Source organism: Mastigoproctus giganteus, chromosome 12, assembly GCF_048544385.1.
Source record: "Mastigoproctus giganteus isolate SK-2022 chromosome 12, ASM4854438v1, whole genome shotgun sequence".
NCBI classification, from domain to species: Eukaryota; Metazoa; Arthropoda; class Arachnida; order Uropygi; family Thelyphonidae; genus Mastigoproctus; species Mastigoproctus giganteus.
In genome coordinates, this window is record NC_143586.1 from 9,809,700 (window position 1) to 9,833,056 (window position 23,357).

Consider the following 23,357-nt stretch of genomic DNA (forward strand, 5'->3'; position numbering starts at 1 on the left):
GACTGATGAAAGAAAGAGGCACACCTGGCTTTGATTGGGTTACCTCTACTATACTTATCTTAATAGTGGAACCATTAAAACATAATTTTAACCTTCCCTTTCAATTTGTAAAATTTCTGTATCAACTCAAGAAAACTGCCTTTTTCCAGTGCCTTAATTTCAACCTTCACAAAATTACCTTAAAATATTCTTTACAACAGAATAACATTGCTCTGTAACCAAATAATTTATTTACAACAATACGCCTATAACCCAAAGAAATCTACTGACTTAGCAATTGCTGATTTCTGTTCCAGGATCATTGAAGCAGGCTACTATATGATGGCCTTGTTCCTTGATTTTTCAAAAGACTTTGACTCCATCAATCATCAATTACTTCTATCTAAACTAGACCAACTAAATTTAAGAGGAAATATCAACCAACTCTTGTGTGATTACTTATCTGATTATCCTTTTGTTGTTAAAATCAACCATTCTTTTTCTAACATCAATAAATTTTACAGAAGTCCCACAGGGTTCTCTCCTCGGACTATTTTGTTCATCAATGTTTCTACACATGCTTCCTGTGACTCACCCATTGCATATGCTGATGATGTTGTTGTTGTTATTTGGTTTTTAGGAGCATTAGCAACTAAGGCCATATTGCTCCATGGATATGTGGCGGTCATTCCCTGACCTTTCCGCATCCTCTGTATTTGGTGGTCACGGGCTCGAACCCTGGTCTAATCAACGAGTGTTACGCACTGCTGCTCCTGCCCACCTGGCTACGTATGCTGATGATATCTCAATTCTATTAACATACAAAGATCCTGACCTACTTCAAGTCAAAACAACTATGGGGCTCACTATACCTGAGAGGAATGGCTCAATAAAAATTAGTTTATTCTCAATCCCAGGAAATCAAAATACATTATCTTCAGGAGATGAAGAACAAATTCCTAGACTTTGACTTCAAAATAAGTTGTTGTTTGTTGTTTGGTTTTTAGGCGCATTAGCAACCAAGGCCATATTGCTCCGGGGATATGCTGTGGTCATTCCCTGACCTTCCCGCATCCTCCGTATTTGGTGGTCATGGGCTCGAACCCCAGTCTAATCAAGAAGCGTGTGCCACGCACTGCTGCTCCCGCCCACCTGGCTACGGAGGTGCCTCAAAATAAGTTACAAGGAAAATAAATCTGGAAATGGTCAACAGTGCAGAATTATTGGGAATCTGGCTCAAACTGCAAACTAATCTGGGACAAACACTCACCATCAGAAACAAAACCATATCACTGTCAGGGATACTTGCCTGTGCGGTAGCCTGGGTAAACTCAATCCTCCCCAGGCAGGTCTTTTTAATCCTTATTCAGCCACATCTCGCCTATGGTATTCTCTCATGGGGAACATGCTAGGAGAATATGGAAAGGATTAATACCATCTTAAATCATTGTGTCAGCTCAAGTGTGGGCCTTCAGTTGAATGTGTCCACAAGGTATAATGAAGCTAAGTTCCTTAATATTCACCAGCTGTTAGTGAAATCTGTGACTATCTTCATTTACAATTCTCTATACACATCAAGCTTCCCAATGGTTTTGAGGAATTTTTATCATCATGGAACCTACACTTTAAGGAAAGACTCCAACTCAAAGATATCATTGTACAAGTTTTGAGGAGCAAAAACATTGAACAGTCTTCCACCTCACATAAATATTGACTTTTCAACGAACACTTAATGATAACCAGCTAAAATACAATAATGTTAAATAATAATAATGAATATAATAGCATATGTAAGACAATCTATGTATAATAATGTATTATTATTATTAGCCATATGGTGCAAGGAAGCCTGAGGCTTATGCTGCACTAGCCAAAAAAAAAAATTCCTGCATCACCCTGAGAGAGAGAGAGAGAGAGAGAGAGACAGAGAAGTAGAAGGGAATCACCAAGAAAGATGATATCCAGCTCAGGACCCTGGGTTTGCCAAGTCCATACTCACCAGATGTGAGCCCCTTGTTTGTATATATAAAACTGTATAATTTTTATTTGCCTTAGGGAACATCTGCATAAAGCCCTAGGCCAGCGGTTTTCAACCAGGGTGCCGCAACAACATTCCAGGAGTGCCACGTAATTTTGGTTTAAGTTACTTAAAACTTATTTTTTTTTTAAATGTATATATTTATTTCATTATAAAAAGGTGTACAGTATCTTTTTAATTTTGCAGTGATCTATAATTGATGTTTATTTAGTACCTCTATATAAAGAATAAAATTATTATATATACAGGCAGTCCTCACATTGCACAGTGCAGGACGGTAAAAATGACTGTGCAAGCTGAAACCGTGCAAAGCGATCTTAATAATCAATGGGAAAAATTATGATTGTTCCATGACCTTTAAAAATTTTTGTCAAAACATTAAAAACTCTCTTACTGTCAGTTATAAATGTATGAAAAAATGAAAAAGGAAATGAAAAAAAGGAGTAAAACTAATATTTATTTATTTATTACACTGTAATTTAAAACATTAGCCCACTGAGAATAAATAACAGTAATCTTCTCTATTAGAGAAGTGTTGTTTTTTCGAAGTAGTTCAATACCTGGTATCTTGTTGTGAAGGTAGCCACAATATGAGATGAAATAAAATGATGCCTTTACACTACTTATGTAGTTAAACTTATGGGTATAAACTATGGTGTATTTAGACCAATATTATATAGTTAATTTCAACCCATAACATATTATGCCTTGCACATTTAGCCTTCAAAATATTAAAACATTAGAAAAATTCAAAATTAAAGTGTTTTATTTCTTTGTAAAAAACTTATCAAGAGCAGTTTGAGCAGTGCTTGCCTTCTTCTCATCGTATAACTTATGATAAGAAGTGAGCATCTTTTCTATGTTTTGGCGAATTGTCATACTCCTAAGTTTGGATTAGCTTCCAACATTTTATCCTTTGCACTTTCAATGTAGTGAAATATCTCCGAGAGTTCCTTTAATGTGAAGTTTTTTGCCGGCATCACTTCCTCTGGAATATATCTTCATCCTTTTCGTCACAACCACTTTCTTCATTTACGTCAATAAGTTTGCCTTCACTAAGTTCCTCTGGCTACATATCTAGAGTCTCTCTCGAATGGTGGCAGTGTCAACATTCCCACGGTCAGATATTTCTTCTATAACTTCATTTAAGTTCGAATCCTGCAAAGTTATTTGCACAGTGCGGTAAAAGTTTCTGCCATACTGCACACATATTACTTCCTGCCATGATGCTTGAATGTTTTCAAATGCATGCTTTATGTCATATTTCTTCCAAAACTCAGCTAAAGAAATTGCATGATCTCCAGTTGTAGCGTAAATAGCCTGTCTGAAAGTCCATGTAAGATAATATGCTTTAAAAGTTGAAATAACTCCTTGGTCCATTGGCTGGATTAATGAAGTTGTGTTTGGCGGTAAAAAGCAGGTTTTGACATTTTTCATTCAAGTCCCCAAGAGATCCAGGGTGACCGGAAGCATTATTTAACAGTAGTAGTGCTTTAAAAGTTAAATTATTTTGCCTACAGTATCTCTCTACCGCTGGACAAAAATATGATTGAAACCAATCTTGAAACAATCATTAAAAGGTCTTGGGTTACAATGTTATTGTAACCCAAGACCTTTTATTTGCACACCAAATGACTGGTAGAGATGCTTTGTTATGATTTTTTAATGCTCTGGGATTCTAAGACCGACAGATAAGCATGGGTTTTAATTTAAAATCACCCTCTGCGTTGCCTCCTAATAAAAGAGTTAATCTATCCTTAATTCTTTTAGGCCACTTTGCGATCCTGTGTCTTTCATCGCATAAGTTCTTGATGGGATTACATTGCAAAAAAGACCTGTCACAAGAACATTAAATATTTGATGATTATCATAACCACCTGCCTTAACTAATTCTTGGAATCTGGGTGCAAATTTCACAGCAGCATCCTTATCTGCACTAGCAGCTTCACCAAATAGCTTAAAATTAATCAGTTCATGCTGAATTCTGAAATGATGAAACCAGCCTTTACTGGCAGAAAAAGGTTCTTCTTCAGTCTCCATGTAATTACCGTTTTCTTTCAATGCTTTGGCCTGAATGCTAGCCAAACTGATTAGAATTTTTTTTTTTATTAGTCTTCAATCCAAAGTAGAAGTAAATGTTCCATTTCAACCATAAACAGCTTTCTGTTCCTAGTGCAATTAAAAAGATGTTTAAGCAACTTTACCTTGTTTTTTATATTCATTGGACATTTTCAATATGGTTCATACTGTAGCTTCATGCAGACTTAGGTCTCGTCCTATCGTTGCTTTGCTGTTGCCATTTTCAAAACATTCAATTTCACTTCCAGCATTATCACTTTTTGTTTCTTTGCTGCACTTTCATCTTTGTTGGCCATTTCCATCTTTCGATTATTCATTTTTATAAAATGTCACATGGGTTTATCACTGAGAGACAAGGAGGCAATACAACTACACATGCTTTGATGTCTGTGCTTGAACTGAATAACAGATGTGCAGTGACCAATCACTGATGACCACCAGACTTTGAAAGAAGTGACTTGATTGGTCACTGATCACGATGTGCATCTATTATTTAGTAATTTGTGGACTGAAGAGCTAGCAGTGAAGTTTTTACTTTCTGCAATTACTCAGAGTTAATATACCGTGGTAACTGAAATTTGAACCGTGTTGTTGGGGACAAGTGTTATTTAACTAAACCGTCGTAAATGAAATTCGTGCATATCGGAACTGGGCAAAGCGAGGACTGCCTGTGTGTGTGTGTATATATATATATATATATATATATATATATATATATATATATATATAATTTGTATTATGAATTGTAATTTTGTTTATAGTTACATTATTGTAATAACTATCCCATAACATATTCTTTTAATATTAGATATATATATATATATATATATATATGAAAATATACACCAATGAGCCAAAACATTACGACCAGTGAGTTGTTATGCAAATCGAAGTAGCTGCAGGTGAACTACGGCACGTGCGCAGGTCGGTACACAGTTTAAAAAACACCTGATACCGAGCTCCGTTAATCAATGTTACTCTTGTTCTTCAGATGGGAAAGGCAGTGGACTTAAGCGAGTTTGACAAAGGCCAAATTGTAATGGCCATACAACTGCGTCAGAGCATACCAAAAACGGCATGGCTGGTGGGATGCTCACGGTCAGCTGTGGTTAGTACCTACCAAAAGTGGTCCAAGGAGGGGAAACCTATGAACCACCGGCAAGGTGTTAGATGACCATGGCTCATCGCTGCTCGAGGTGAGCGAAAGCTCTCCCAGATGGTACATGGCAACAGAAAGGTGACTGTGGTGCAACTAGCCGGTAATTGGAACGTTGATGACGGGAGTAATGTGTCACAACACAGTACATCGAATCCTGCTGAAAATGGGGCTGCATAGCCGCGGGCTGCTCCGAGTGCTTTTTTTTTTTTTTTTTTTTTCGCATAGGCTTCTGTGGCCATAATGCACCTCCCAAGGTTTTTGCAATACTTTAATCCAAGCCCGAGGCGGGAATCGAACCCGCGACCTTTGGGTTGCCAGGCAGGCACTTTACCCACCCGGCTAGCCCGGTCAGCGCTCCGAGTGCCCATGATAACTAGGGTTCACCAGTGACAGTGCCTACAATGGGCACGCGAACATCGAAACTGGACCTTGAGTGAATGGAAGAAGGTCGTCTGGTCTGATGAATCACATTTTCTGTTGCACTATGTTGATGGCTGGGTACGTGTGCATCATTTACTTGGGGAAGTGATGGTACCTGGATACACAATGGGATGAAAACGAGCCAGTGGTGGCAGTGTTATGCTTTGGGCAATGTTCTGCTGGGATACCATGGGTCCAGTCATCCAGACGTCAGAGTGCCGGGCACTCTGACATCTAGCACCTATCTAAACATCACTGCTGACCAGGTACACCTTTTCACGGTAACGGTCTTTCCCTCTGGCAGTACCATCTTTCAGCAGGATAACGCGCCATGCTACACCACCCGGATTGTTCAAGACTGGTTCACTGAACATGAGGAAGACTTCCAGGTATTGCCCTGGCCTCCAAATTCCCCAGACATCAATGCCATCGAGCATCTGTGGTTTGTGTTGGAACAGCAACTCCAATCTGCGGCATCTCAACCCCGGACCTTACAGGAGTTAAAGGATCTGCTGGTTACGTGTTGGTACCAGATACTACAAGACACATTTAGAAATGTTGTAGCATCCATGCCTCGCTGGGTATGAGCTGTTTTGGCTGCACGTGGAGGATCAACATCATATTATGTAGGTGGTCATAATGTTTTAGCTCATTGGTGTATATATACATACACAGAGCGAATCGGATCTAACAGGCAGAAAATTGAGTAGGGTGCCATAAACTAAAATGAATTACTTAGGGATGCCTTTATTAAAAAAAAGCTCGAAAACCACTGCCTTAGGCTTATACACTCTCCATTCCTATTTGTTGTAACTTCTCAGTTTTCTCATTAGTTGGGATAAATTAAACTATTATTATTACATATAATTCACATTCCTAAATACACTAATTATAAATGTTACAACGACTAAGAATGTATGTTGAAAAAGATTGTGAGTATAGCATTCTGGAGTAAATTTTAATTTAATTTAATTGAAATTTATAGTTATTAGTTTTAGATTAATTTAAAATTTCCAAGTAAAAAAAATTAAAGCCACCACAGGGATTCCATAAGGGATCCCTAACTAAAACATGAATACATGTCTGATTCTACTGAGCAAGTGACAGTAGAGGGCATACTATGGTATTATGAATGCCATAGTATACACTGAATAAATAAAAAATTATGGCATTATGAATGAAAATGAACTTAAAACAAAACTAATACAGTGATGACTGTGAAAACAGTACTGCTAGAATTACCATCCACATTAATGCAGTTAAATGAAATTTATTTAGTGTTCTCCTACTTTATTTGAATAATAATTATTTTTATAATTTTAACCAAATAATTCTTTTTAACTTTTTAGCCAAATTACTCCTTAACTGGTAAAAAAAAATTGAAGGAATCATTCTCATATAAACATTTCTTCTTAAAAAATGTGTCTAGATTCAGGACTTAGAAATAGTTCATTGTGCACCATCAAACTGTTAACAAACTATGTATTAGTTCAGTAATTATTGATTATGATTTCTTTGTGAAGAGATGTTACTTTATTGATAACCCTTCAGAGTAAAATCACTTTTTTTGTAATGAAATGGGTAAAGTACTGCTAAAATTAAATAAGTAAACAATACCTTCACACATCCACCATACTTGTCACATAATGCAGCCCAGTTAAACAGACGGTAGACTGATTTATCTACTTCATGTTCACAATCATCTAGAGGTTTTCCTGTTAATTTTAACAGGGTCTGAACAAATTCATTCCTTCTCAGTGTTAAATTTTCAGCAATGTAATATAATATTTGGCTACGATTGAAACTTGTTCTTTTCTGCCAGCTGAAACAGAAATGAAGTTAAAGTAAGTGTGATTTGACTTGACAACCTTATACAACTCAAAATGCCAAATTTCAGTTAACTCATTAATTCAACTCAATTAATTTATCAAAAGAATTTGTTATTTAATTGTAAACAATAATTATAAGTATAATTAAGATCAGTTACAAATATACCTAAATACACTATTCAAAAACAAATGACAACTCATTTAAAAATAATGAATATTTTAAAAATTTAGTGTGGTTTTAAATTGTGTTTTGATGACTCAGTACCAAACAAAAACTCTGAAAACTATGGAAAAAGCTACTACATCAGATTATGACCACTTTTAAGTTATTATTTCCTCAAAATATCTAAAATATATTATTCAAACCATGGAAATTTCAGATGTAGAAAGAAACTGTTAAACATTATAATTCTAATAAGTTTGATGCACTCCATCAGCACTTCTCTCAAAATAACTGAGTATATATATATATATACATATCATCTGCCTTATTGCTGTTATTTGATTTCAGGATAAAGTTTTACTAGTAAACAATCCTCTCTAATTTCCATTTTGTAGATTTTAATATTCAAGTTCACTAATACCTCATGGCTTTCATCTGTAAAGATCAATAATTCAATCCATCAGCTGGGTTATAAATAACTTTCTCATATGCATTATAAAAGGGTCCAATCTTATTTGTTCTTTTCTTCTTTGTTTTTACATACATATAAGACTTCTTTTCCCTTCCTTTGTTCTCTTAGCCAATGATTTCTCTTACTTTGCCTTTTCTGGCCTAACCATTTCTGTGATGCTATTAAAGATTAACATTTCATCAATCTACAGCTAGTTTGCCCTAACATCCTTTTCGCTTACATCAAACTAGCCAGTTTCTAATTCATCACCTTCTCCTTGCTATATTTTCTTGGTATATACATGAATTAAAGGTTTCCATAACTGTATAACCCTCCTATGTTCATCCTCTCTTAACTGTCTTTTCAATTGATAATGATAAAGTAACACCTTAAGCTGTCATAGTCCCCTTTCTTGAATTTGAAACTGCTGCCTGTAATTAAAGTTTCATTCTTCATCCTCATCATCCACTATAGCATTTCACAATCACTTCCCATTAGGGTTCTTGTTAGTGGGTAATGATCAGTTCCAGAATTTCCCTAAAATGCAGACATAGTTAACAATAATCTAGATAACTTAAAAATTTTATCTCTCAGGTGCTCAAACCATAAAGGGCAGAATGAAATCTCCCATAACAAAGCAATTGTAATTTATTCTCCATTCCTAATGGAGAGAAACTAATGAGAAAAACTAATGACATATATTAACCAGGCTATAGCTTTTAAATTTTGGGATGGAAATCTATCCCATGTGTCCACACCTTACAAAAAAAGGTGCATCTTCTGTTTGGTTGATTAGTTATTAAGACAATTCATAGCTGCTAAATACAGGTTTACTATGCTACCTTACTTAATTTACTTCTAATTATAAATTATTATTATTCTTTTATAAGTAACATGAAAATGATTTCTTTATATGTTTAGTTAATGACAGTTTAAAACTCTAAATATAAAAACATCAGAATTCTACCTCTGCTGGGCTATATGTGCCATTTCTACTGCACTTCGAACATCCTTCTGATTAGCTTCAGTGACATGACCAAAAATACTTCCATCAAAATTATAAACAGGCCTTGATGAATTAGATGATGCCCTCTTTTGTGCACCCCCGTAATAAAGCTTGTATGTATGATCTATACTAAAGTAAAACAAAAATATTATATTAAAGATAAAAAAAAAAAAAAAGTAAGAGATATTTTAATTATAAAGCTAAATCACTTGTCAGTGAATTACATCTCAAATCTTTAAACATTACAAAAAATTGTCTTATTACATTAAAATCTTATGAAACTTAAAAATGTATAATTAAGGTGGCTATATAAATAGGAGCATAATAGATATATACTTATAGCTACCTTAGCCACTTCTAGCAACCTGGCTGTGGCAGACAAGTTTACATCTGAATGTTAAACAATATATTTTTCAAAACATTCTTTTCCCCTCTATTATGATATTTAACTTGTTGAGACTTCATCTCTGCTCTGAATGAAATAATGGTGGTACATCAAAGATTTTGTATGAAATGAGTCAATGGTAAATCATTAAGATGGCAGAAATTGATGAATTTTATTCCACGAACAATGCGCAGAAAGAACAGTAAGAGTGAGAGGTATATTTTTGAGAAATATATTCCCAATATCTCTGGAAATATCTTTCCCAAATACTTGGACTGAGATATTCAATAATTTTAACAGTTCTCTCATGTCCACAGATAGTGAAGTGGGTTGATAAGATTAGCAAAAAAGAAAATAAGGTCATGAGATTAGGTTGTGTATTGTCCATAAGTTGCACTTCTTCAGTGTCTGTTTTGAATGGCGAAAAACAGTTTGCAAATTAAAACATCCTACTACATCCACCTGAGGTGGTGGTGGGGGGAAGATTTTAACATTTCTAAAAACAAAAATATTTCTAATTTTTTTGTTTTCTGGGATTTTTCATGCAATAATGAGTTTACCATGTTTACAATGAGTTACTGAGTTTACTGAACTTACAATGAGTTGGTCCTTGAGGCTTTCTCTCAATTATGAAAAGCTGGGCTTGCTACCTGGAGGTCTAAAATGCTGATGGAACTGATAGTCAGGTGACACTTGAGTCAAGTACACAAAATTTTAGTGAAGTTTGACCATTTTGTGACAACCAAATCTTCTGCTTGCACCTTCAGGATGGTGGGACTATTAGTAACATTGGGTATAACCCCATGTGCAAATCCTGAAATATGGCACCTAGTATACTGGAGGTGAACACCCAGGTGTGAATCAATGTAAGCAGGAATCAAGGAGTGGCATCCACACTACATGGACGAAAGCCGCTCCTCTACATCACCAGGAAATACTAGGTGGCAGATGACTCTCATAAATTGGTGCAATACCACCACTTTACTTACTGGAGGCTTGAAGTGGTAGAGCCCATGTTTAGTCCCCAGAGCAAAGCTCTGGCAACCTCCCCCCCATCTTTTTCATCATGCAGTATGATTGATGTCTTTTGAGATTATGATGGGCATAATGGTGAGATCCAATCTTCCTTACATTTCGAGGTTACATCTCTAAATTGGTATTCACAGGACAACCGCTAGATAGTCCACACACCAAAAATTTTGGAAATTTTCTAGGAGACTTCCAGATCAGCTAGCGTATAATCTCATTTCTTCTAATCTGCCAGATAGTGACTACAGAGATTCCAAGTAGTGTGTATGTGGTGGGGGGGGGCATTGTCGGCCAGGTTATGATAAGGAGCTGGTTATATTCTTGATGTGTGTATGCCATATACAAAATTTTCACTACTTCATACAATGTGTCTCTCCCAACCTTATCTTGCTACTAAATACATCACAAATAGTCAAACTAATAAACAAACTTATCTCAAACAAAGAAGTAATGGATTTTGTGACAACCATATACCTCTGCATTAGCAGAGGTATATGATGCAAGAAAGCAAGCTTATACAGAATCAACCAAAAAAAATAAATCTTCCCATTTCACCCATCCGGTCACTCCAAATGTTTGTCTGGTTCAGCCTTAAATTTATTTAAGCTATCAACTTCCACAACAACACATGGAAGTCTGTTCCAGCAATCAAATACCCACTTGCTAAAAAACTGCCACACATCTATTCTACAACTGTCTTTACTCAATTTGCGGAAATTTGCCTTTAGCTAGTGGGTAGCTGGTTGGTGGAACAGACTTCCATCCCTTGTTGTGGAAGTTTAGCATTAGCATTAGCATTAGTAGAGGCATTTGATGCAAGAAAGCAAGCTTATGCAGCATCAGCCAAAAAAAAAAAAAAAAAAAAAAAGTAACATAAATAAATAAAAATAACCACTTCCACTTCACCCCTCTGTTCGTTCGAAATACCTGTCCAGCTGAGCCTTAAACTTATTTAGGCTATCAACTTCCACGACAAGGGATGGAAGTCTGTTCCACCCACCAACCACCCGCTGGCTAAAGGCAAATTTCCGCACATCTATCCTACATCTGTCTTTCCTCAATTTGAATTTATGCCCTCTCAGGTGATTTTTCTGAGCTAGAGGAAGAATCCCATCAGCATTGAGCATGCTCAAACCATTCAAGGCTTTGTACACCTCTATCAGATCACCCCGCTGGTGCCTAGTTTCCAGACACTGTAATTTGCAAAACTTAAGCCTTTCTTCGTAAGAGAACCCCTTTGTCCCATTCACCAATCTAGTTGCCCTTCTCAGTACTCGTTCCAGCAGCTCTACATCCTTCCTGAAATGAGGCCTCCAGGCCTGTATACAGTACTCTAGGTGTGGCCTGACCATTGCCTTATACAAGGGAATAATCACCTCCTTATCCCTGCTAGAAAAATTCCTATATATCATTGACAATACACCATGAGCTACTCTTGCAGCTCGTCTGCACTGCTCAGAGAACTTCATATCTGCCTGCACCACCACCCCCAGGTCCCTTTCATTCTCTACCACTGTCAGTGTAGTACCACAGAGTTGATACGTTGCTCTGGGGTTGCTGTTTCCCATATGTAGTACTTTACATTTGTCAATGTTAAACTTCATTTGCCACCTCGAAGCCCATCTGCTCAACCTTTCCAAATCCTGTTGCAGCAGCATAGTGTCAGTAGTGTCCTTGACAACCCTGCCAACCTTCGTATCGTCTGCAAACTTGGACATTAAGCCTGATATACCATCATCAATATCATTTATAAATACAGAAAACAATAAAGGCCCCAATACTGAACCCTGAGGGACTCCACTAATAACATTAGTCCACGATGAGCAGTGTCCATTGATTACCACTCTCTGTCTTCTCCCCCTCAACCACCCCTTTATCCATAGCAGCAACTTGCCTCCAATGCCACACTGCTCCAATTTGTGCAGCAGTCTTCCATGTGCAACAGTATCAAAAGCCTTTCTAAGATCCAAGTATATAATATCAAAGTTATTCCCTGCATCCAGTTCTTTTGTGACTGCATCATAGTATCCAATCAAATTGGTCAGGCAAGACTTCCCCTTAACAAAACCATGCTGTGTCCTAGCTATAACTGAAGTCTTGTCTAGATGATCCTGCAGTGCTTCTTTCACCAGTGCCTCCATTAATTTTCCGGGAACAGAAGTTAAACTCACAGGTCTATAATTACTTGTGTCAGCCTTTGATCCCCCTTTGTGAATTGGGGTCACATTTGCACATCTCCAGTCAATGGGTACCTCCCCTGAGTCCAAGGAAGCTCTCATAATTATGGCTAAGGGTTTGCTTACCTCCTTTGCTGCCTCCTTTAATATAACTGGATAGATCCCATCCACCCCAGGTGCCTTTCTTGTGTTTATCTTCAACAATTTCTCCTCCACTTTGCTCTCAGTTATTACAAGATTCTCTAGCTTACTGCTAGAGTTGAATACACCTCTGGCATTCCCCTCGCTGAATAACTCCTCATGTGTGAATGTCGATGCAAAATATTCATTTAGTTTGTTAGCTACCCGAGCAGGGTCATCAACAGTTGACCCATCGATCTCAAGTGGACCAATCTGATTCATCCCCTTCCTTCTAGAGTTTACATAAGTAAAGAACTCTTTGCTGTTTTTCTTCGCATCCCTTGCCAAGGATCTCTCGTAATCTGCCTTCGCCTGCCTAACCTCCTTTGTAACTTGGTTACAGATCAACTTGTATCTATCATAGGCGTCCATGTCACGTGTTAATTTGTATGTATCCCATGCATTTTTCTTCTCTGCCATATGCCTCATTAGTTCATCTGACAACCATTTAGGCCTAAACCTTGAACAATATTTCTTAGTTGGTATGTAAAGCCTAGTAGCTTCCACGATAAGTTCTTTGAATGCTTCCCATTTTGAATTTGCTGTTGGCAATATCATCAGTTGATCCCACTGTATAGAATTTAAATACTGTCTCAGTCCATTGTAGTCGCCTTTACGAAAGCAATACCCCTTCCCTTTACCCCTAATGGTAGTTACCTCTTTGAGTAACTCCCACTTCAGAACACTGTGATCACTGCCACCAAGTGGTTCATTTATCTGCAGATTCTTAATGCATGAAGAATCACTACTGATAATCAAATCAAGAGTATTACTCCCTCTAGTTGCCTCCCGAACATGCTGATGTAGAAAACAATCATCCAATAAATCCACAAAAGCCTTGCTACTGTGTGAGTGACCAGCCCCCAAATTCCAGTCAATATCTGGGAAATTAAAATCCCCCATTATAAGACTCTCTGATTTACTGGCCCACTCTATTTCTCCGAACAGTTTCTTATTATACTCATCAGAGTCATTAGGCCTATAGCACACTCCTACTCTCAATTTTGATCTCCCAATGCTTATGTCACACCAAACTGACTCGACACTGCACTGTCCAGCGATGTCGACTGGCTTCACTTCCTTGGATTTTATGTGTTTTTTAACTAATAGCATAACCCCTCCTCCCTTCCTATCCTGTCTATCCTTTCTGTAGACATTGTACTCCCCAAATTCCAGTTCTGCATTTCTTATATCTGTGTGACACCACGTCTCTGAAATCCCCACAATATCTGCCTTTGATGTTTTGAGCAATACCTCAAATTCATCAAATTTATTTACTAAACTCCTAGCATTGGTGTACACACAAGTATACATGCACCTGTTCTTTTTCTTAGCTACCCTAACACAACCCATGTGTTTACTTGTACCCCAATGATTCCCAGCAGTCTCTGAAATATCCTGCATCTTATTTTCCAGGCTGCGGCTCATTCCAATAGAAGCAGTGCAAGAATCACTTTCACCTCTGCCAGTGGCTACTGTTAATCTATTAGTCCTTGTATCCCCCTCCAACTAGCAGTTTTCCGACCCACCTAACATTGCCTCGATAGCATCAGCAAACATTCTTGCACCCTTTCTATTTAAGTGTATCCCATCCCTGTAGAAGCAGTCTCTCCTGTTAACAAGTACAGACCAGGCTGAAAAAAATTCTACCCCTTGAGCCCTGCACAATCTTTCCAGGGCCGAATTGATTGACAGGGCTCTCATCATATACTCCCTCCTATCGTGTCTGGGCAGAATTGCAGACACTTTCAATTTCAACCCTAATTCACGGCTTTTTTTCATCAGTGACCTGTACTTGTCAAGTAATTCCGCCGGTCTCCTACTCTTAATGTCATTAGTGCCAACATGTACAACTATATCACCTTTTGTGCCCTTAAAAGATGATATCCGCTCTACAACGTCATCAACTTTTGCCCCTGGCAGACATACCCTGGTCCTATTCCACCTATCCTTTTTACAAAGCATGTTTCCCGTTTCCCTGACAATAGAGTCACCAACAACTACTAGTTCCTTTGGGACCAGCGCAAGTTGATGGCCTAAATAAATTTAAGGCTCAGCTGCTGGAGAGGTATTTCGAACAAACGGAGGGGTGAAATGGAAGTGGTTTTTTTTTTTTTTTTTTTTTGGCTGATGCTGCATAAGCTTGCTTTCTTGCATTATATGCCCTACTAATGCTAATACTAATGCTAATTTGAATCTATTCCCTATCAGGTCTTTAATCTGAGCAAATGGAAGAATCCCATCAGCATTAAGCCTGATCAAACCATTCAAGACCTTATACACCTCAATCAGATCACCTCTCAGGTGCCTAGTCTCCAAATGCTGCAACTTGCAAAACTTAAGGCTTTCTTTGTAAGTGCACCACTTTGTTCCCCTCACCAATCGTGTTGCCCTTCTGTGTACTCATTCTAGCAACTTTACATCCTCTCTAAAATGAGGCCCCCCAGACCTGTACGCAGCACTCAAGGTGTGGCCTGACCACTGCCTTATACAAAGGGATAATCACCTCCTTGTCTCTGCTAGCAAAATTCCTATATATCATTGACAAGACTCCATGACCTTCTCTGAAAGCCCATCTGCACTGCTCAGAGAACTTCGTACTTTACTGCACAATTACTCCCAGGTCTTTTTCATTCTTCACTTCCCTGAGTTTAGTACCACACAGTTGATACGTTTCTTATACGTTTTTTGGATTATTGCTACCCACATGCAATACTTTTCAGTTGCCACTTCTCAGCCATTCTGCCTAACTTTTCTGTTGCAGTAGCATATTGTCTTTAGTGTCATTAACAACCCTACCAATCTTTGTATCATCTGCAAACTTGGATATTAAGCCTGATATAACTTCACTGATATCACTGATAAATACACAAAACAACAATGGGTCCGGCACCGAACCCTGGGAAGGGGACTCCCTAATAACATTAGTCTACATAGAGCAATGCCCATTTATTACCACTCTCTGCCGTCTCCCCACTCAACCATACCTTTATCCATTGTAGCAACTTGCCTTTAATGCCATACCACTCCAATTTGTACAGCAGTCTTCCATGTGCAACTGTATCAAAAGCTTTCCTGAAATCCAAGTATAGATATCAAAATTATTTTTTGCATCCAGTTTCTTTGTGACCACATTGTAGTATCCAAATTGGTCAGACAAGACTTCCCCTTAACAAACTCATGCTGTGTCTGAGCTATTACTGCAGTCTTGTCTAGTTGATCCTGCAACACTTCTTCAACCAGTGACTCCATTATTTTCTCTGGAACAGAAGTTAAACTAACAGGTCTATAATTATTTGTGTGACCCTTTGAACCCCCTTTGTGAATTGGGGATACATCTGCACATCTCTAGTCCATGGGGACCTCCCTGAAGATTCCATCCACCACAGGTGCCTTTTTTATCTTTAACTTCAACAATTTCTCCTCCACTTTGCTCTCCGTTATTACAAAATCATTTAGCTCTTTGTTAGAATTTAGTAAACTTCTGTCCTCCTCTTCCTTACAGAATTCCTCATGTGTGAATGTAAACGCAAAATACTCGTGGTCTGTGCTTGTTAACAGGAGAGACTGCTTCTACAGGAATGGGATACACTTAAATAGAAAGGGTGCAAGAATATTTGCTGATGCTATCGAGGCAGTGTTAGGTGGGTTGGAAAACTGCTAGTTTGGGGGGATTCACAGACTAAAAGGTTAAAGTAGCCGCAGGCAGAGGTGAAGGTGATTCTTGCACAAGTTCTATTAGAGTAAGTAGCGACCTGGAGCGAGGGGTGCTGGGGGTTTCAGGGACTGATGGCAGTCATCGTGAAACAGGTGGGTATATGGGATGTATCAGGGTAACTAGGAATAGGCGCATGTATGCTTGCTTGCATGTATACCAATGCTAGAAGTATAGTAAATAAATTTGATGAATTTGAAGTGTTGGTCAAGACATCAAAGGTGGATATTGTTGGGATATCAGAGATGTGGTGTTACACTGATATTAGGAATGCAGAATTGGAATTTGGGGAGTACAATGTGTACAGAAAGGATAGGAAGGGAGGAGGTGTCATGCTGTTAATTAAGAAAAACATAGAATCAAAAGATCTGCATCCAGTTGATATAGATGAACAGTGCATTGTTGAGTCAGTTTGGTGTGACATAAGCACTGCAAAAGCAAAAATAAGAGCAGGAGTGTGTTATAGGCCTAATGACTCGAATGAGTACCATGAACAATTGTACAGAGAAATAGAGTGGGCTAGTAAATCAGAATGTCTTATAATGGGGGATTTTGACTTCCCAGATATTGACTGGAACTTGTGGGTTGGTCACTCACACATTAGTAAGACTTTTGTGGATTTATTGGATGATTGTTTTCTTTAGCAGCATGTTCGAGAGGCAATCAGAGATGGTAATACTCTTGATCTGGTTATCAGCAGTGATCATTCGTGTATTAAGAATTTGCAGATAAAGGAACCACCAGGTGGCAGTGATCACAGTGTACTGATGTGGGATTTACTTAAAGATATAATTACCATCAGGGGTTAAAGGAAAGGGATTTTGCTTCCGTAAAGGTGAGTACAGTGATCTCAGACAGTTTTTAAACTCTGTACAGTGGGATCAACTGACGATGTTACCAACAGTAAATTCTAAGTGAATTCAAGGAATTAATCGTGGAAGCTACTAAAAGTTTCATAACTATTAAGAAATATTGTTCAAGGTTTAGGCCTAATTATCAAATGAACTAATGAGACTCGTGACCAGTGTTGCCAATTTAGCAGTTTTCCCGCTAGTTTTAGCAGAATTGCTTCAGCTTTGGCAGATTAAAATATGTAATAGCGGGTAATGGATTTTTTTTGCAGATAGCGGAAAGAGTATAAATGTAAAACTTTTAAATATGTTTAGCATTTTATATATTTCGGCAGTGTAACATTTAAATTAAGAAATATTTATTTAATAATATAAATATTTCATAAATGAAATATTTTATTCATATACATTGTAAACATAAGAGAGATATCTTATTTCACAGTTTTTTTTTTTTTTTTTTATAAAGCAAAGAATTGGTTTTATATTATTCAGGGATTCCCCTGAGGGGAACCCACAATTTCAATACATAGTTACCCTCGTGGACAAACGACATGACCGTTGGGTCATAGATTTAAATTGTTCAATCAAATCGAAAAATGTGGATACGATACAGGCTCAAAAGAGTTGAAAAGTGTTGTAAAAATTATGTTTTACCTGAAGAAGTGCTTTGCAAAATGGGTACACAAGAAGCATATGATGAGGAGGTATTGAATTTCGACTTTAATTTAGATTTTTAGAAATTTATTTTATATTAAAAACAGAAAATAACTATTTATATATAACATATTTTTAAATCCTTACAAACAAATGAAGGCTAAATCCTATTAATGGGTGCCATAAAAATATAATGGGTGCCATAAAAAATAATGGGTGCCATAAAAAATAATGGGTGCCATAAAAAAATAAAAAATTTATGCTTAAAAAGTTAGAAAAAATTATTTAATAAATAAAAAATTAGGGAAAATCAAAATTTCAATAACTTTCAAAACACAAAAAAATTTACCTTTCTTATTTATTTATTTCTAAAATAAGATAATTAGATAATTTTTCTTTAGAAAATTTTCTTCTAAATAGAAACTCATATAGATAACCTTCTAGTAGACTATCCTGTGTTCCAAACTGGTATTGTAATTTTCATTTGGCATGTAACCAAGTGTTTTCAATATTTTGAGTATGAGCACTTGAATCATCTGGAGAAACAAAATTATAGCAATGAATAACCTCATCATGGGTATAATTAATGTCTCGGTAGAGATCTTTATATGCAGGCCATCCATCACTGATGATTCTTGTACCTGGCAATATTCTCTCTCTTATAATTGATAATAGAGTTGTTTTATCTCAATTTTCTACTGTAACTAAAAAATCTCTCTTCAAACAGGCCTATGGGGCTGGAAAATTCGATACTGCAATAATTAAAGACAAACACCAGCCAAGAAATAAAAATTTTTATAATAAAAATAATGTGATACACTATCGGAAGACTAAAATATTACAATAAATTACGATAAAATAAACTACGATAAAACGTTAAAAATATACCGAGGCAATAAAATCGTCTAAAATAAACTGGATTAAAAGTGATAAAACCTGAAGCTTTCGGAGACTGCTGTCTCCTTCTTCAACAGTATACTATTACTGCAATGACACATCCTTAAGTAGCAGACCCATGGCACTCATGCATGTGGTCCATCAGACACATGGTCGGCATTCCCCACGCGCGCGCATCGGAAACGGAAGTGCCTCGGGAGCGTGTCAAACAGAACCGGTCATCCCGTCTGAGGACAACCGCCTCAAACAGGGGGTGTAAACGTGTCCCCCTGTTAATAGTATTACGACTGGATGAACCGATTCGCAAGCTCTCGAGCCACTTGCGTTCCCAAAATCCATGGGCATGGTCCGTAATGACCGCGTCTCCAGGACTGCTACTTAAGGATGTGTCATTGCAGTAATAGTATACTGTTGAAGAAGGAGACAGCAGTCTCCGAAAGCTTCAGGTTTTATCGCTTTTAATCCAGTTTATTTTAGATGATTTTATTGCTTCGTTATATTTTTAACGTTTTATCGTAGTTTATTTTATCATAATTTATTGTAATATTTTAGTCTTCCGATAGTGTATCACATTATTTTTATAGTAAAAATTTTTATTCCTTGGCTGGTGTTTGTCTTTAATTATTGCAGTACTAAAAGATATCATTTGATAATTATTTCGAATGCACCAAAAACCCATTGTGTTCCTATTAGTCGTCCTCAATTATATTTTCTTTTGAAAAATGCTGACTCATCAATTTCAACTTCGCTAGGTATTCCATTTTCTGAAATCCCCCCTAGTTAACTATCTTAATCAATTATTGATATCATGCAGATCTCCCTCAGATCTTTGCATTTTTCAATAACAATGTTTTTATTGATATTTAAATCAAGAGCAATGCAATCTTGGTTCCAATCTTGGGAACAGAAGTATAGAAATAATAAATTTTGAGATAACGATAATCTACTATCATTAAAAAATGATTTATGTTTAATACTCTTTGTTTTACGGCAAGGTTTCTTACAACCTCAACTAAACATATCAGTTTTACATTTACTTTTTGTAAGCTGCATTTCAAGATTGCAAACTTCACAAAAAGCTGTGCCAACCGGGCTAGCCAGGTAGGTAAAGTGCCTGCCTGGCAAACCAAAGGTCGCGGGTTCGAATCCCGCCTCGGGCTTGGATCAGAGTAAAATGCAAAAACTTTGAGAGGTGCATTATGGCCACAGAAGCTGATGCACTAACCAAAAAAAAAAAAAAAAAAAAAAAAAAGCTGTACTCTGCAAAATGTAATTTTTTGCCAACCAAGAAATCCAGTGATCACACCACTGCATAAATTCATAAACTCCATTAAACAGTTCTTGTTATTTTTGACTTCCTCAAAATAAACTGCATTTAATATGCAATTTGGAAGTTTTTGTTTGGACATAATGTTGAGGTCTTAAAAATTTTTAAGGCACCCATTATTTTTTAGGGCACCATTAATAGGATTTAACCCAAATGAAAATTTCAAAAGTTAGCGGGTTAAGTGTTAAAAATAGCGGATTTTGAGCATGCGGCTAGCAGGAAGTATTATTGAGAGTTGGCAATACTACTCGTGACAGACAAGAAAAATGTATGGGATGCATATAAATTATCAAGCGACTCAGAAACCTATGGCAGATATAAGCTAGTCTGTAATCAGGTCACAAAGGACAGGCAAAGGCAGATTATGAGAAATCTTTGGCAAAGGATGCTAAGAAAAACAGCAAGGATTTCTTTACTTATATAATCTCTGAAAGGAATGGGATGAATCTGAATGGTCCATTTGATATCGATGGTTCGACTGTTGATGATCCTGCTCAGATAGCAAACAACTGAATGAGCATTTTGCATTTACATTCACACATGAGGAGTTATTAAGGTTTGAAAATGGCAGAAGGTTATCAAATTGTAGCAGGGTCCTTAATGATTTTGTAATAACTAAGAGCAAAGTGGAGGAGAAATTGTTGAAGTTAAACATAAGAAAGGCACCTGGGGTGGATGGGATCTATCCAGTTATATTAAAGGAGGTGGCAAAGCAACTAAGCAAACCCTTAGCCATAATTATGAGAGCATCCTTAGACTCAGGGGAGGTCTCCACAGACTGGAGATGTGCAAATGTATCCCTAATTCACAAAGGGGGATCGAAGGGTGATACGAGTAACTACAGATCAGTTAGTTTAACTTCTTTTCTGGGTAAAATAATAGAGTCATTGGTTAAAGATGCATTGCAGGATCATCTAGACAAGACTGCAGCAATAATTCAGACATAGCATGGGTTTGTTAAGGGAAAGTCTTCTCTGATAAATTTGATAGGATATTATGATGTGGTTACAAAAGAACTGGATGGAAAACATAATTTTGATATCATATATTTGGATTTCAGGAAAGCTTTTGACACTGTTGCGTATGGAAGACTATTGTACAAATTGGAGCAGAATGGTATTAAGGGTAAGTTGCTACAATGGATAAAAGGATGGTTGAGTGGGAGAAGACAGAGGGTGGTAATCAATGGGTGCTGCTCTTCGTGGACTAATGTTATTAGTGGAGTCCAACAGGGTTCGGTGTTGGGTCCACTGTTGTTTTGTATATTTATCAATGATATTGATGAAGGTATATCAGGCTTAGTGTCGAAGTTTGAAGATGATACAAAGGTTGGCAGGGTTGTTAATGACAGTAATGGCAGTGTGCTACTGCAACAGGATCTAGAAAATTTGGGCAGATGGGCTAAGAAGTGGCAACTGAAGTTTAACCTTGACAAATGCAAAGTACTGCATATGGGTAGAAGTAACCCCAGAGAAACATACCAACTGTGTGATACTACACTTAAGGTGGTAGAAAATGAAAAAGATCTGGGAGTAATTGTGCAGTTAGATATGAAGTTTCAGAGCAATGCAGACAGGCTGCCAGGGCAGGTCATGGGGTTTTGTCAATGATATATAGGAATTTTGCTAGCACGGAAAAGGAAGTGATTGTCCCTCTGTATAAGGCAATGGTCAGGCCACACCTTGAGTACTGCGTACAGGTCTGGAGGCCTCATTTTAGGAAGGATGTAGATATGCTTAAGCATGTACAGAGAAGGGCAACAAGATTGGTGAGGGGAATGAAGGGATCCTCTTACCAAGAGAGGCTTAAGTTCTGCAAATTGCAATGGCTGGAGACTAGGCACCTGCACAGTGATCTGATTGAGGTGTATAAGGCCTTGAATGGGTTGAGCCCGCTGAATTCTGATGGGATCCTTCCACTTGTTCTGATTACGAACCTAAGGGGACATAAATTCAAATTAAGAAAAGACAGATGTACAATAGATGTGCAGAAATTTGCCTTTAGCCAGTGGGTGGTTAATTGCCGGAACAAACTTCCATCTGTCATTGTGGAAGTTGATAGGTTGAATAAATTTAAGGAGGAACTGGATAGGCATTTTGAGGGAATGGTGTGATTTTTTTTTTTTTTTTTTGGCTGATGCTACATAATCTCATACACTTGCTTTCTTGCATCACATGCCACTACTACTATTACTACTCATTCGTTTTGTCAGGTATCTGAGCAGAATCATCAACAGTCAAACCACCAACATCAAGTGGACAATTTGATTAATACTCTTCTTTCTAGAGTTTACATAAGTAAAGTCTTTGTTGTTTTTCTTTGCATCCATAGCCAAGAATTTCTCATAATCAGCCTTTGCTTTCCTAAGGCACCCACTATTTTAGGCTTCTGTGTCACCTGATAATTTATATGTATCCCTTGCATTTTTCTTCGCTGCTATAAACCTTATTAGTTCACATGACATCAATTTAGATCTAAATCTTGAACAGTATCTCTTAGTTGGTATGAAAAGCCTATTAGCTTCAGAAATTAATTTCTTTAAGGTTTCCCATTTAGGATTTGCTGTTTTTAACCTCTTTAGTTGATCCCACTGTATAGAATTTAAAAACTGTCAGAGACCACTGTTGTCAGCTTTATGAAAGCAAAAGCCCTTCCCTTTACCTTTGATGGTAGTTACACTTTAAGTAAATCCCACATCAGTACACTGCGATCACTGTCACATAGTGGTTCTTTTATCTGCAAATTCTTAATGCATGAATAATCACTGCTGATAATCAGATCAAAAGTATTACTCCCTCTGGTTGTCTTTTGAATATGATGCTGTAGAAAACAATCCTCCAATAAATCCACAAAAGTCTTGCTAGTGTGCGAGTGACCAACCACAAGTTCCAGTCAATATTTGGAAAGTTAAAATTCCCATTACAAGACGTTCTGATTTACTGGCCCATTATATTTCTCTGAACAATCATTTGTTGTACTCATCCGAGTCATTAGGCCTAGAACACTCTCCTACTCTCA

At 37.2% G+C, this 23,357-nt stretch overlaps 1 protein-coding gene across 1 annotated transcript in view; it reads right to left on the reverse strand.

Moving 5' to 3' along the window:
• LOC150076668 (aldehyde dehydrogenase family 16 member A1-like) overlaps positions 1-23,357 on the reverse strand; it is a 111,334-nt gene that overhangs the window by 16,784 nt on the left and 71,193 nt on the right. Inside the window, exons 10-11 of the mRNA XM_090386600.1 lie at positions 9,086-9,253; positions 7,293-7,497 (exon numbers count right to left, since the gene is read on the reverse strand). Coding sequence (XP_090242726.1) covers positions 7,293-7,497; positions 9,086-9,253 — 373 coding nt within the window. The remainder of the gene's footprint in view (positions 1-7,292; positions 7,498-9,085; positions 9,254-23,357) is intronic.